The sequence below is a fragment of the Gossypium arboreum genome, chromosome 11 (assembly GCF_025698485.1).
Source record: "Gossypium arboreum isolate Shixiya-1 chromosome 11, ASM2569848v2, whole genome shotgun sequence".
In the NCBI taxonomy this organism is placed as follows: Eukaryota; Viridiplantae; Streptophyta; class Magnoliopsida; order Malvales; family Malvaceae; genus Gossypium; species Gossypium arboreum.
Window position 1 is genome coordinate 123,059,373 of NC_069080.1, and position 14,476 is coordinate 123,073,848.

At 34.8% G+C, this 14,476-nt stretch overlaps 1 protein-coding gene across 1 annotated transcript in view; it reads right to left on the bottom strand.

Annotated features, from left to right (window-relative positions):
• Positions 1 to 3,794: 3,794 nt before the first annotated feature.
• Positions 3,795 to 14,476, bottom strand: part of LOC108477917 (importin subunit alpha-like) — a 36,751-nt gene continuing 26,069 nt past the window's right edge. Inside the window, exons 9-12 of the mRNA XM_053021370.1 lie at positions 10,069 to 10,157; positions 9,885 to 9,963; positions 4,160 to 4,287; positions 3,795 to 4,062 (exon numbers count right to left, since the gene is read on the bottom strand). Of these exons, the coding sequence (XP_052877330.1) occupies positions 3,795 to 4,062; positions 4,160 to 4,287; positions 9,885 to 9,963; positions 10,069 to 10,157 (564 nt within the window). The remainder of the gene's footprint in view (positions 4,063 to 4,159; positions 4,288 to 9,884; positions 9,964 to 10,068; positions 10,158 to 14,476) is intronic.

Genomic DNA, 14,476 nt, shown 5'->3' on the forward strand with positions numbered 1-14,476 from the left:
AATTACGTTTGAGGTTTTGGGCTTTTAAATGTAATAAGGCCGCTTATTTATTTTGATGGTTTTATATGTTTTATTAAGATAGATAATATTTATTTTAACTGTTGAAATTGGATAGCTTTAGGCGCGTTTTCAAAAACAACAGTTGATTTCAAAATAACACGACAACAAGCAAAGCTTCCGCAATGAAAGTATTTTCCAAAATTAATCACTTTTCCTAAAATGACTTAATCAAATCGGTTTCCTAGAAATATCCATGACGTTAAGGTGTGGCAATGGCGGTATGCATGTCTAGGATTGGATCCGAAGGAGCTTGGTACTTAAGCAATCCGATGGACTCACCACCTCTTTTCCGGTTTCCTACCGGTGCATGACTTCCATTCACTTTAACCCTTAATGAATTAATCTTTTGAACATCAAGTACGATTTTCGGACTTAGAATGGAAATTTTTTTTACGTTTTGATGTGGCATGCGGATCCGCCATAACTTCGGGCGGGTTTGGGGTGCTACATAAGTTTTAATTTGATAAAAGTTTTGATATAATAAATATAATGTTTTTAATAGAACTTGTTTTTGAAATAAAATTTGATAAATTTCAAAGTGCAAATTTGTTTCAAAAATATTTTTACGAGATAAAATTTTAAATATAATCTTTCAAAACCTTACAAAATATTTTGGAACTTGTTCAAATTGATTAACAAAATTTTCAAACATTTATCGAGTGTTAAAATGCACCTAGGGATTAAAGTATTAATATCTCTGCTTGGTATCTGTACCAATTTAAGCTTCAAAGTTCAGGAATATTAACCAATCGATACCCTTTGTTAAGAATCAATACATTGACCCAAGTATCAATACCCTTTCCATGACCCCAAGTATCAATACCCTTTCCATGGTATCGGTACCAAATTGAGCTTTGATGTTCAAGAAAATTTGAGCAAAAATACAAAGTATCAGTAGCTTCATGAAAGTATCTATACCTTTAAAAAATTATCGATATCTTACCTAATATTGATACCATTTTAAAGTTTGATGTTTTAAAAAATTAAATAAGAAATTGCCCGAATATCGATACCCTCTCTAAGGTATCGATACCTCATAGCAAGTATCGACACATCCTATATATATTGTATCAATACAATAGGCTTTAACAACCACTGAATTGAGGCATTAAATACCCAAAGTATTGATACCCTCCAGAGGTATCGATACATGTTGTTGCAGGAGACATTAATGCACTAGTTTTTTACCTCATCTTCAAAAAGGAGATAAAAAATAATCTGCCAAAACGTCGAACTTGAATCAGCATAAACTAACAATAGAAAACCAAAAAAATATCATGTAGATCTCAGGCTTGCTGGACAGGTGTTTCACTCTAGGTTGCCTACGAAGTATGTGGTCCTTCCTATTCCTAGCATTGACATTCCTTGTGGGCTTCAGGTCTATTGAACATGTGTTTCACTCTAGGTTGCTTGCGGTACCCGTGGTCCCCCTTCCGTGAGCTCCTTGGATGCGTGCGAACTGGGGCCGTGACCTTCATTTGGCTCGTGTGAGCTAAACATGCGAGCTTACCTTGCGAGTTGGGTCTGCAAACTCCCATTGGTGTCCTCTCACGGTTTGCCTCGCCCTCTGTCATTTGGCGTGGCCTATCTGGGTCCCGAGTGGGTGACCTAGATGCTATCTAAGACTCGGGTTGGTGATCTATAACACCCATTTTACTTAATTAGCTTGGTTTTATGATGCGAAAAGATGATGAATTTTGCTTTGAAAGTTAAGACCTTTATTATTTTTCCTTCTTAGGCACCAAATGAGTCTTTACTATTAACCCCCACTAACTTTATTGTATTTGCTTGATTACTTGTTTATCTTAAACAAAACAAAGGCTTTTTTTTTATGTTTCTTGCATTTGATGGTTATTAAGCTATATTATGCTGGTTGATTGCATCTACGCTACTGTTTAATTGCTAAGTTAGTTAATGATTTTGCAAATAATGCACTTTTTGAAGCATTCCAATATGTATTTTTTTGATCAAAATGCTATGGAAGAAGTGGAGTTAGGGGGTTTAGAAGATGATGAACAGGATGCAAAAAGTGGGTTTCTTATTATTATTCCTTTCTCCTTTTTGTTTTCCTTCAGAAATCCATATATTGGGATGGGGATTAACAGCATAATGGTGATGAAAGGGAAAGAAAAAACCAAAGGGATAATGGATAGGGGATAAGATGGATCAACGGGTCAAAGGGGTTTGGGGAGTGCAACACGTGGTGGCGCACGAGTGGCCAGCATTGCAATGTCAGCAAAATTTTAACGCTGTTAAATTCAGGTGCCAAACTATTGGATAGAAAAAGAGTCAAGTACCAATCTGGGACAAAAAAAATCATAGGTCCCAATTCGGGAGAAGTGGACAAGTTCATGTACTAATTTATATTTAACCCTTAAATTTATTAAAATCTTTTTAAATTATTGAATTAATTTGATACTCAATTTTAGAAAATAATCAAAATTAATAAGATTAATTTATGGATAATGATCGTGCCATAGCAGAGTTTTTCAATTTTAGATTAAAAAATCTGGTTTTAGAAAAATAAAAATGTGATAATTTTTGGTTAAATTATTAAAATAGTTACTTTTAGTTCTTCAAGTTACATTTTAGTGACTTATGTTTGAAATGTTATGTTGTAATCAATTACGTTATCGTTTTGTTACAAAATGGTCACTTTGCCGCTAAGGTCTGTTACATCCCAAACGACAATCTGATGTGACAGTTAAAATGTGTTTTAAATGCCAATGTGGATATTCAGTTGGGATGAGAAAAGCTAAAAAAAATTTATGCAAATAGAATATAATTTTTTCCCTAAAACCCAATTTCCTCCGATTTAAAAAGAAGGAACAATTAGTTTTTTTTTGTTACCATTAGAGAAGAGAAGAGCAGAACGAAAGAGAAGAAGAAGGAGAAGAAATGGACACACCAACCTCTATACGAAAGAGAAGAGCACTCAATTTGATTTCTATTATTCGATTCAACAAAGATAACTATGGAAATGAATGGTTTTTTCAGTCAAAATGAAAACGAAAACGAAAAGAAAAAGGAGACTAAGGGTTCTTTTTTTCTAGTTCAAAGATTAATTTGATGCATTGGTTTTGATTATTTTAGGAAACCAAATTACCAATTTCCTTTAATTAATTTAGAAAATTCAGTTAATTAAATTTATTTAATTAAAATATCAATTAATTTGCTTGGTTGGACTTCCATGTTGGCATTTAAAACCTATTTTATCTGCCACGTTGGATTATTATGGTTTGGGAGGTAACATATCCTAACGATAGAACGACCATTTCATAACAAAACGATAACGTAAGTGACTACACATTACAAATATAAGTGACTAAATCTAACCTGAGACAAACAAAAGTGACTATTTTAATAGTTTACTCATAATTTTTTAATTCCTTTTATAAAAAAATAAAAAAAAAACCTTTTTTTTTCCTTCTTTATTTGGAAACGCTGGATGTATAGTTGTATACTAACATTGGCAAAGTGTAAAGAAGGCTTGAGGCATAAATGTAATTTTAATCTTAACTTTGTGATTTCAATAATTAAAGGTGTGATTAGTTACCATAAAATAATTATAAAAAATTCAAAGCAATAAATATAATTATTTGGTCCACATAATTTATTATCAATCGTTTTTATTCATAAGATTAGAACAAGTCTTGATTACTAATATCTGGAGATCTTCAATGAATCCCTTGGGAGATTTGACCCCTACAAAATGGAACTCTGTTGGAGTAGCACTACCAATATGTCTCGAGAACTTCCACAGCCTTTTTATAAATCTCAGTGTTGTCATGATAATGTAAATACTCTATTTTCTCTCGACCTTCTGCAGCATCTATCATTTGTGCATAGAGATTCACTCCTCCAGTAATGCCCATATTTTTATCAGCTTCTTCTACCTTGAGAATATTTTCTAGCCCCTGAAAGCAAATTGTAACAACCTCTAGATCGAAGTAACAAAGAAGATCATACAATGGCTTGATGCAACCTTGACTTACAAGGAATCTAAAATATGTGACATGCAAAGATGAGATAGTTTATCATTTATACTCTATCAAGTCATTATTCCCTTAAAATATAATATAGGAAACCATTTTTGTACCTGATCTGATCATGAGTCCCACCAGATGTAGCATTTGAGATGGCTTGTGCAGCTTGTTTCTTAATATCAAATTCAGCATTTTGAAGCAAATGAACTAAAGGAGAAATAATATTAGCTTCAATTGTAGCCTGTAAAATTCATATCATTACCATTCGTTTCATTGTACAAATCAACGCAGATAAAACTTTAGGTTCAAAATTGATACTTGTATCTACTCTTTATTTCCTATTGTGATACTTGAGATTGCCCATGAAGCAAACTTATTGATTTTCTTTTCATAATTATTTTTCAAAAGGTTTAAAAGGCATGGCAACGCCTAATGATTAATGATACACTTTGTAGCAACAAGTTTTGCCCATAAACAAGAAAATAAATCATCTTTAACAACTAAACCTAAAAAATCTTTAGTCTAATTAAGAGGGGTATAAATGTGGTTTTAGTGAGAAAATTAGTGTTGGTGTTTTGGGACACTTTATCCGGATGAAGTATGGACTTCAGTCTGGAGCTTAAACAACAATGTAATGAATCCGGATGAAGAATGAAGAAAACTTGAAAATTCAAGTAAGGAGATTTGAGCTTGAAAAAATAGAATGAAATTGAAGGCAAGAAAAGAGAGAGTATTTTTGGATGAAATTCTGATGAATTTTCATTACACTAAACTTTGGCATGAAGCCATTACATATACCAGACAATAGCTAGTCTAAATTAACAAATACATCACCTAAACATTACCTAACTCCACTTAATTTATTGGAACTAGGTGAAATTGACTTGCACACTTAGGCAAAGCAGGTAATTAGCTCTTTCACCATCAAGTTACATCAAATGTCATCCAAACATAGTTCAAAATGAACTAAATTACAAAACATTGTTAAGAGTAACAAAATGAAACCGAGATGAAATAGTAGCATTGATATCCTTAGTTGCATGTATTTCATCCGGCAATACTGCAGCAGCTACTTCTTCATATTTCATCCGCAAGACTTATGTGCATGAATTCTTACGTGCATGAATTTCTCTTTGGTTGCATGAGCTGCATGGAGGGCCATTCTCTAACACTTCTCATTGGTCTCCATGCTGCTGACTCCTAACTGTTTCTTCAATTTGATGAACCTTGACACACCAAGAGCCTTTGTGAAGATATCAGCAACCTGTTCTTCTGAATTGCAATGAATCAACTCTACCTCTCAAGCTTGTTCCATTTCCCTTATCACATGTAGCTTGATGCTAAAATGCTTTGTTCTACCATGGAAAACGGGATTCTTTGCAATTGCAACAGCAGACATGTTATCACAATAGATCTCTGTTTCTTCCCTTTAATGTATGTTCAAATCAGCTAGGATTTTCCTCAGCCAAATGGCTTGATTAACAGTAGTTGCAGCTGCAACATACTTAGCTTTCGCTGTTGATTGAGCCACTATCGATTGCTTCTTTGAACTCCAACAGAACATTGCTGAGCCTATTGTGAATGCATAACTAGAAGTGCTTTTCATATATCTTTTGAACCAGCCCAGTCACTGTCAGTATAGCCTATCAGCTTCAAATTTTTAGTTTTTCTAAAATGTATCCCATGGCTCAAAGTACCCTTGATGTACTTGAGCACTCTTTTTGCTACTTCAAAATGCTGTGTGTTGCAGCAATGCATAAATCTCGATAGCATACTTACAGTAAACATGATATTTGGTCTAGTGCCTAGACTCCTATAGGCAGATTCATTGACCTGTTCATGGTCCCTTTGGCTTGACAGCTTCATTCCAACAGCCATAGGTGTGCTTGTTGGCTTGCAATTCTCTATAGAGAACTTGCTTAAGATTTTTGCAGCAAATATCTTCTGTCCCAAGAAGATTCCACTTTGTGTTTGTAGTATCTCCACTTTGTGTTTGTGCCTTGAAATCAGCCAACATTATCTGGTCTCCTCCTATCACCAAGAGATCATCAACATAAAATGACCCAATGAGCTGTGTTTCAGCTTGTTCCTTTTTGACATATAGTGTTGGTTCACTGATGCTTCTTTTGAATCCCAAACTGATCAAGTAGCTGTCAATTCTAGCATACCAGGCTCTAAGAGCTTGTTTCAAGCCATACAAGGCTTTCTTCAGTTTGTACACTTTGTGCTCTTCACCTGGCACTTTGAATCCTTCAGGCTATTCTACATAAATTTCTTCTTCAAGGAATCCATTGAAGAAGGTTGACTTCACATCCAGTTGATGTATGATCAATTGTTTTTATGCAGCCAAAGCAATTATCAATCTGATTGTGTCAAGCCTGGCTACTGGTGCAAAAGTTTCCATGTAGTCCAGACCAAATTGTTGACTGAACCCTTTGACAACAAGTCTAGCTTTCAGCTTGTTTAAACTGCCATCAGCATTCTGTTTTGCTCGATAAACCCATTTGACACCAATGGTCTTTCTGTTGGCAAGTCTTTCAGTCAGCTCCTATGTCTGATTCTTCTGAATTATCTTAATTTCATCAATCATGGCTTGCTTCCACCCTTCATCAGCTTCAGCTTCTTCAAAACTGGTTGGCTCCACTATAGCAACTTGTGCTCTTTCATAAATTTCAGCTAAGGGTCTGGTCCCTCTAACTGGTACATCATCTATGTTCATTTCTGGATCAACTTGATCAGGTTCAATCTGACTTGCTATGAGTTCTTCAGAAACATTTTCAGCTTTATTTCTTTCTCAGTTCCACTGAGCCTTCTCATCAAACACAACATCCCTGCTCACTTGAATTTTGTTTGTTACAGGATCTAAAATCTTGTACCCTTTCTTGACCATACTGTAGCCTACTAGAATTCCAGGCACAGCCTTCTTGGACAGCTTGTCCCTTTTTACTGCTGGTATATAGCTGTAACATAGACAACCAAAGACTTTCAAATGAGCCAATGATGGCTTAAACCCGAACCAGGATTCAAATGGAGTCTTATGGTCCAATGCCTTGGTTGGTAGCCTGTTCTGAATATAAACAGCAGTGTTAACTACTTCAGCCCACATAGTCTTGGGTAAATTCTTCTGAAATAGCAAACATCTGGCCATATTCATCAAGCTTTTATTTTTCCTTTCACTTACACCATTTTGTTGAGGTGTATAAGTGTTAGTGAGCTGAGTGTTAGTGTTAGTGAGCTGAGTGTTAGTGAGTTGGTGTTTAATGCCTGCTTCATCACACAAGGTATTAAACACGGATGAAGTATACTCTGTCCGATTGTCTGACCTCAAAGTCTTCAGCTTACAACCTGTTTCAGTCTCTACAGTAGCTTTAAACTTTAAAAATACAGAAGCTACCTCTGACTTGTTCTTCTAGAAGTAAATCCAACAGTATCTTGAAAAATCATCAATGAAAAGAATGAAATACCTGCTACCATTCAATGACTGAGTCTTCATGGGGCCACACACATCAGTGTGTACTAGTTGCAGCTTATCTGAAGCTCTCCAGGTTGATTTTACAGGAAATGGCTGTCTAGCTTGTTTTCCAATCTGGCAAACCTCACAAACTTCCTCCTCTTCAACTGAGTTGATAAAGTTCTCAACCATATATTCTTTGGTTAGCTGGTCCATGGATCTGTAGTTGACATGACCAAGCCTTTGGTGCCAAAGCTTGGAATCTTTAATAGAGGCAGTGAGGGCTGAATGTGAGTCACTTGGCCAGTTGACTTCAAAGCATTTATCATTCATAGTGACTGACATGATGCTTGATCCATTTGGATCAGCAATTTGGCACTCCTTGGCCTTAAACACGACTAAATAGCCTTTCTCCAGCAATTGAGCAATGCTGAGAAGGTTCCTATCAATCTCAGGTACTAGTAATACATTTAAGATGATTTTGTTGCCTGTGGGAGTGCATATCAGCACACCCCCTTTTCCTTCAGCCTTGATAATTTGCCCATTACCAACTTTTACCTTGGTTTCGCAGCTTCTTTCCAAGGTTTTGAATATGGTTGCATATGGTGACATGTGGTTAGTGCAACCACTTTCCAAAAGCCATCCTTTTGAGCCCTTCTTCTGGCCAGCTGAGCATGACACAGTAAAGACCTGCTCTTCATGGTCACTACTGTCTTCAGCCACTTGAGCTTTAACATTTTTCTGTTGTGCTTGATTCTGCCTAGGTCTGCCTTTGTTTTTGTAAACCCTTTCGACATGTCCCTTTTTCTTGCAATGTTGACATAGAGCATCTGGTCTAAACCAGCATCTATCTTCTAGATGACCTGCTCTTTTACAGTGCCTGTAGGGTTGATCCCCTCTTCTTGCAGCATCAGGCTTAGGCCTATTTTTCCAGTTCTTTTTGCTTTTGTAGGCAGTGGTGCTCGAGGCAGCCTTGGCCTTAGCTTGAAAAGCACCTTCTTGGTGCTCCTCCATCCTGGTAGCTCTCCTTTGCTCCTGAGTATAAAGAGCATTGATGAGCTCAGTTAAGGAGATGTTTGCTAGGTCTCTCGAATCCTCAATGGATGAGATTTTTACCTCATATCTTTTAGGCAATGTTGAGAGCACCTTCTCCATGATCCTTGCCTCACTAAACTGTTCTCCAAGCAATCTTATGCTATTTACTAAAACCATAATTCTATTTGAATAATGCTTGATAGTTTCGTCTTCCTTCATCTTCAAGTTCTCGAACTCCCTTCTTAGATTCAACAACTATTGCTGCCTTTTCCTCTCAGTACCTTGGAACTCCTCCTTGAGCTTGTCCTAGGCCTGCTTTGGTGACTCACAAGCCATGATCCTTGTGAAAATTACATCAGACACTATTTTGGATGCAAGACATAGCTTTGTGTCTTTTAGTTCTTTCATCAGAATGTTGTTTAATTTGAGCCACTGTTGGGTTGGCTCTTAGAGGTGCTGGTTCAACATCTGAGTTGACAACCTCCCACAAATCAAATGCTTGTAGGTAGGTCTTCATTTTTACTACCCATATGTGGTAGCCTTCTCCATTGAACACTAGTGGTGGCATTGGTGAGAATCTTGATGAAAACATTGTGCTAAAGGATTGAAATATGATAGGTCCACTAAGAATTTGGCTCTAATACCAATTATTGGTATTTTGGGACACTTTATTCAGATGAAGTATGGACTTCAGTCTGGAGCTTAAACAACAATGTAATGAATCCGGATGAAGAATGAAGAAAACTTGAAAATTCAAGTCAAGAGATTTAAGCTTGAAAAAACAGAATGAAATTGAAGGCAAGAAAAGAGAGAGTATTTTTGGATGAAATTCTGATGAATTTTCATTACACTAAAATTTGGCATGAAGCAATTACATATACCAAACAATAGCTGGTCTAAATTAGCAAATACATCACCTAAACATTACCTAACTCCGCTTAATTCATTGGAACTAGGTGAAATTGACTTGCACACTTAGGCAAAGCTGGTAATTAGCTCTTTCACCATCAAGTTACATCAAATGTCATCCAAACATAGTTCAAAATGAGCTAAATTGCAAAACATTGTTAAGAGTAACAAAATGAAACCGAGATGAAATAGTATCATTGATATCCTTAGTTGCATGTATTTCATTCGGCAATACTGCAACAGCTACTTCTTCATATTTCATCCGGAAGACTTATGTGCATGATTCTTACGTGCATGAATTTCTATTTGGTTGCATGAGCTGTATGGAGGGTCATTTTCTAACAATTAATTATTATAAGAAAATGATATGATAAGTGGCAAAAGATACATATTCTAGTAAGATCTTTTAAAAGGAAAAGCAAATTAAATAAAGTGTCTAATACCTGAATTTGCACATCATCTCCAATAACAATACGTTTAACTGTGTAAAGAGCAGGAGATATCACCGAAGGAGAAGGGTGCCTGTGAAAGCCCAAAAAATTACGATTTGGGTCAGAAAACCAAACAAAATAGCTCAGAAATGCAATAGATTTCAGTGTCAATCAACAAAAAAATAGTCTAACTCACATTAAAAGCTCCACCAGACGCCCAAGTACACCTGATTCAATAACAGCTTGGATTTTGTCATTTGTGCCATCAGAAAGATATGATAGTGCCTGTTATAGCCCAATTTTGCCCCATGACCCATTTACAATTTTGACCCACTTAAACCCAAAATTAAACCCAATAATATCCTAAAACCCATCAGCCCACATCCATTAAAATTTAAACCCACTAAAGCTTAACCCAAAACTAAACCTAATTACCTAGCCCAAGCCCAATACCCATTACACAAAATTTTTTGAAACCCTAATCTACCCTAGCCGCCTCTGCCTTTTGACCAACTCTCTGACTCCTCTGTCACCACCCACTCCTCCACCGGCCACCGCTGCTGCTTCCAACCACCGCCCATGCCCATCCCCCAAAGCAATAAAGAAGACAAGATGATATAATAGAAAATAGGTGTAAAAGGGTTATAAAAACCCGAATCAAAAACTGTAAAAGGTTTAGCAAAAAATAAAATACATATACCACATATTCGAATACATATCCAGTGATTCCAAGGCAAGAAAAAACAGCAAATAGAGGGATCTAAACAACAAGAACCAGATTCAAGCACAAGGTGATTTTATTTTTTTAAAAAAAGAAACCGAATCTTTTTTTTTCATCAACTACAAGTCTGTATATATATATATATATATATATATTACAAAATAAAAGTAAAAAAAAAACTAAAAAAAAATTTACCTTTTCCACCACTGCTTGTGCAAATACGGCTCTGATGGTTCAAAATCGGACCATGACCGGCCATTGGCCGGAAATCCCCCTCCCCCTCCCTTCTCTCTTCCTTCTCTCTCCTTTTTTTTCTTTCTCTCCTCACCAAATGATTTTTTTTGTTAATTTTGGCCTTTATATAGCCTCCCAAAACGACGTCGTTTTGGGAGCTGCCATTTAACCCCAAAACGACGTCATTTTGATACGACCCGATCCGACCCGCCTCAGGGTCCGCGTGTTTTTGGAAAAGGGGAAATTTGCACGTACGGTCCTTCCGCCTTTTCAAGCTTTTGCAATCAAGTTTTTTTATTTTAAAATTTGCCCCAGGAAGTTGTCGCACTTTTCAATTTAGTCCCCACTGATATGTTGTGTTTTGATGGGAAGGAATATTTGCTATTTTAGTCCTCCTAGGTTATGCGCGTGTGGCAATTTGATCCTTTTTCTTTATTTCTCTTTAAAATTGCCCCAAAACTTTGTTTTTGTTCAAAATTTAGTCCTTTTTTTAGATTTTAGTTTATTTTCGTATTATCTTCGTTATTTTATTTCATTTTAAATATTATTTGATTATCATTATTATTATATTAGTGTATATTTTATTTACATACGTATGTGTATTTATATCTACATAGTATTTTTTAAAATTATTTTATTTTAATATTGTTATATTATGTTTACTTTTTTGAATTTCTATATTATTATTATTATTATTGTTACTTATTATTATTATTGTTATGTACATATTATTTATACTATACTTATTATTATTATTATTATTATTATATTTACTATTATTATTTATAAATATTAGTGTATATTTTATTATATATGTATATATATACTCTTTATGTATGGTATTTTTTAACATTATTATATTTACTATTATATTTATTATCTTTAATATATTATATTTTACTTTCCTTACCTTATTATTATGTCATACTTTCTTTTGTATTTTTGCTATTATTGTTATTATTATTATTATTTATTATATTTATATAATATTATTAATAGGTACTTTTAACATTATTATTCTAATATGTAAATGCTATATAAATATTTTAATACTATATTATGTATGTATTTTTCAACGCATATTATGTATATATTTTTAATGCTATGCGTACACTTTGTAATACTATTATTATGTATATACTTTAATACCATTAGTTATACATTTTGTACTATTTCATATATATATTTTTCTATATTATCCTTATTATTAGTATTGATATTAATGCGTTTTATTATATGTATATATACTCTCAATATTATATTTTTATATGTATACTCTTAATACCATATTATTCTTATTATTTTCGCTATTATTACTTACTTTTAATATTATTGTTATTATTTACATATATGTATAGATATTTTCATGTACTTATTATAAATGTATCATTTGCTTATTTTATTATGTACATACATTTTTCAATATTTATATATATATTATTATGTATATATACTTTAGCATTACTAATTATATGTAGCACCCCAAACCCGGCCCAGACGTTAAGCCCGAATCCGACGTGCCACATTGAAGTCAAAAACCTATGTTCCCTTTTCAGTGTTTTAAAAGCCGACTTTTGTCAAACTAACCAAGTGAATGGAAGCTGGGCACCAGGTAGGTATCCATAACAGAGGAGGTGAGCCATGAAGGCTGCTTAAGTACCAAGCTCTCTGATTGGATCCAATCCTAGACATGTCCACATCCATTGCCACACTTGGTTATAACAAGTTGATATTTCTTTGAGTGGTTATCTTTGGTAAATCAAGTATTCGTGACGCCCTAAGTCTAGCCCATTTGAATTAGTATCCATCAATTTAAAGTTGTTTAAAATAATATAATCCCAGAAAATCAAAGAAGAAAATAAAGTTAAAATGGCCTTATTACAACCCAAAAATTAAATAGTAATTAAAAATAACTTAAGAAAACTAGTCTCTTTTTCAAACCCAAAGTATTCACCATGGCCACTCTGAATCCCTCCGGCTCCAAGTCACCCACATCAAGGCTCACCGCAAGGTTAAAGAAGGGTGAGTTTGGGGAAACTCAGTGTAAGGAAAACCCATTCAAAGCCCAAGTCACTCAAGCCCATTGGGCCTAAGCCCATTCAGTAATGCAGTGATCTTGGGCGAGCCCTTTTAGATTACAATAAACTAGGCCTTAGCCCTTATTCAGATAACAAGATGGCCCATAGGCCCATTTCAAAATACATGCAACATCAATAACATATACAAGCCCATTTGGGAGACTACTCAACCCACCAACCACTACACTCCACCGTACCAGCCATACACTCTATGTGGGAATAGCTCAACCCACCCAAATTTAACACTCCACAGATTCTGACCTTCTTGCTCGATTAACAATAAATTGAGGCAAAGCCTCCAATCGTGGACAAGCCACTTTCAGTACTTCCTCCGTCAATATCCCATCCCATGCATCGATAATAACAACATGGCATGCGATAAATAACAACGATTAAACATGTATTTAGGTCAATTTAACCCTAGGGGTATTTGGTAATTTATCTCCTAGAGGTAAAACTATAAATTTTCCACTTTTAAAGGTATTTCAGTAATTTATCTATTTTAGGGTTTTTCATGCATATTCCTACCTTTCACGTACTAATGTAATCACTACTGAGGGTTCTTACTGAATTGGGCCCGTTGGCCCATCATTCCAATTTTGGCCTATTAAGCCCAAAAATACCGAGGGCACAGAAATCATGCACATTGCAGTCCAAACATTGCAGCTTACAAAAACATTAATCGATTTACCTCACGAGCATTCGCACACTCGTAAATCTACAAAATACCGGTTTTTGGCATTTCGGCTTTTCGGCTTTTGCCGATCTAGACTAAGAAAGAGGGTGTTAGTTACACACATTTTGCGACGATATCTTGATTTAGATCCACACACGAACTGCCTACAATTGGATTACTAACACGTTAGTCTAACTATTCAAATACGAACTACTTATTAACCCCTTACAATATTCGGCCAACCACTCCTACAGATCTTAGTAAGCTTATAAGAAATCAATAAGCAACTCATTAACAAATTTTTGTCAATGTTTAACACATAATTATAATTTCACTGCAAGCTGTCTTCCTGAGCAATAGTCACTAAATCATTTATAACTGGAGCTACAAAACTCCAAATCAAGTGCCATTAATTTTACCTAAAAATAGACTCATATATATTCTATCCATAAAATTTTAAGAATTTTTGGTTTAGCCAATCAATACCAGATTTTTCTCAAAGTTTCCCATGTTTCACTGTTTGACTAATCTGACTACTCTTCATTACGACTCAAATTTCTCATTGTACAAAATTCAAAATATGTTCTCGTTTATTTCATTTGAAACTAGACTCATTAAGATTTAATTACATAATTTATTCAGCTTCTAATTCATCTCCCATAATTTATGGTAATTTTCCAAAGTCACATTACTGCTGTTGTCCCAAGCAGATTTATTACCAAATCACTCTTTCACACACCTATCTTGCATGCATGTTATTTAAACATGTAAATCACCAATCAATCATCACATATCTATGATTTTTACTTAAACATAATCTCCATTTCATCATTTTAAAGCACAACATGTTAGCCGATTTTTCCCTTTAGCATCTAAGGCACATGCATGATCATTT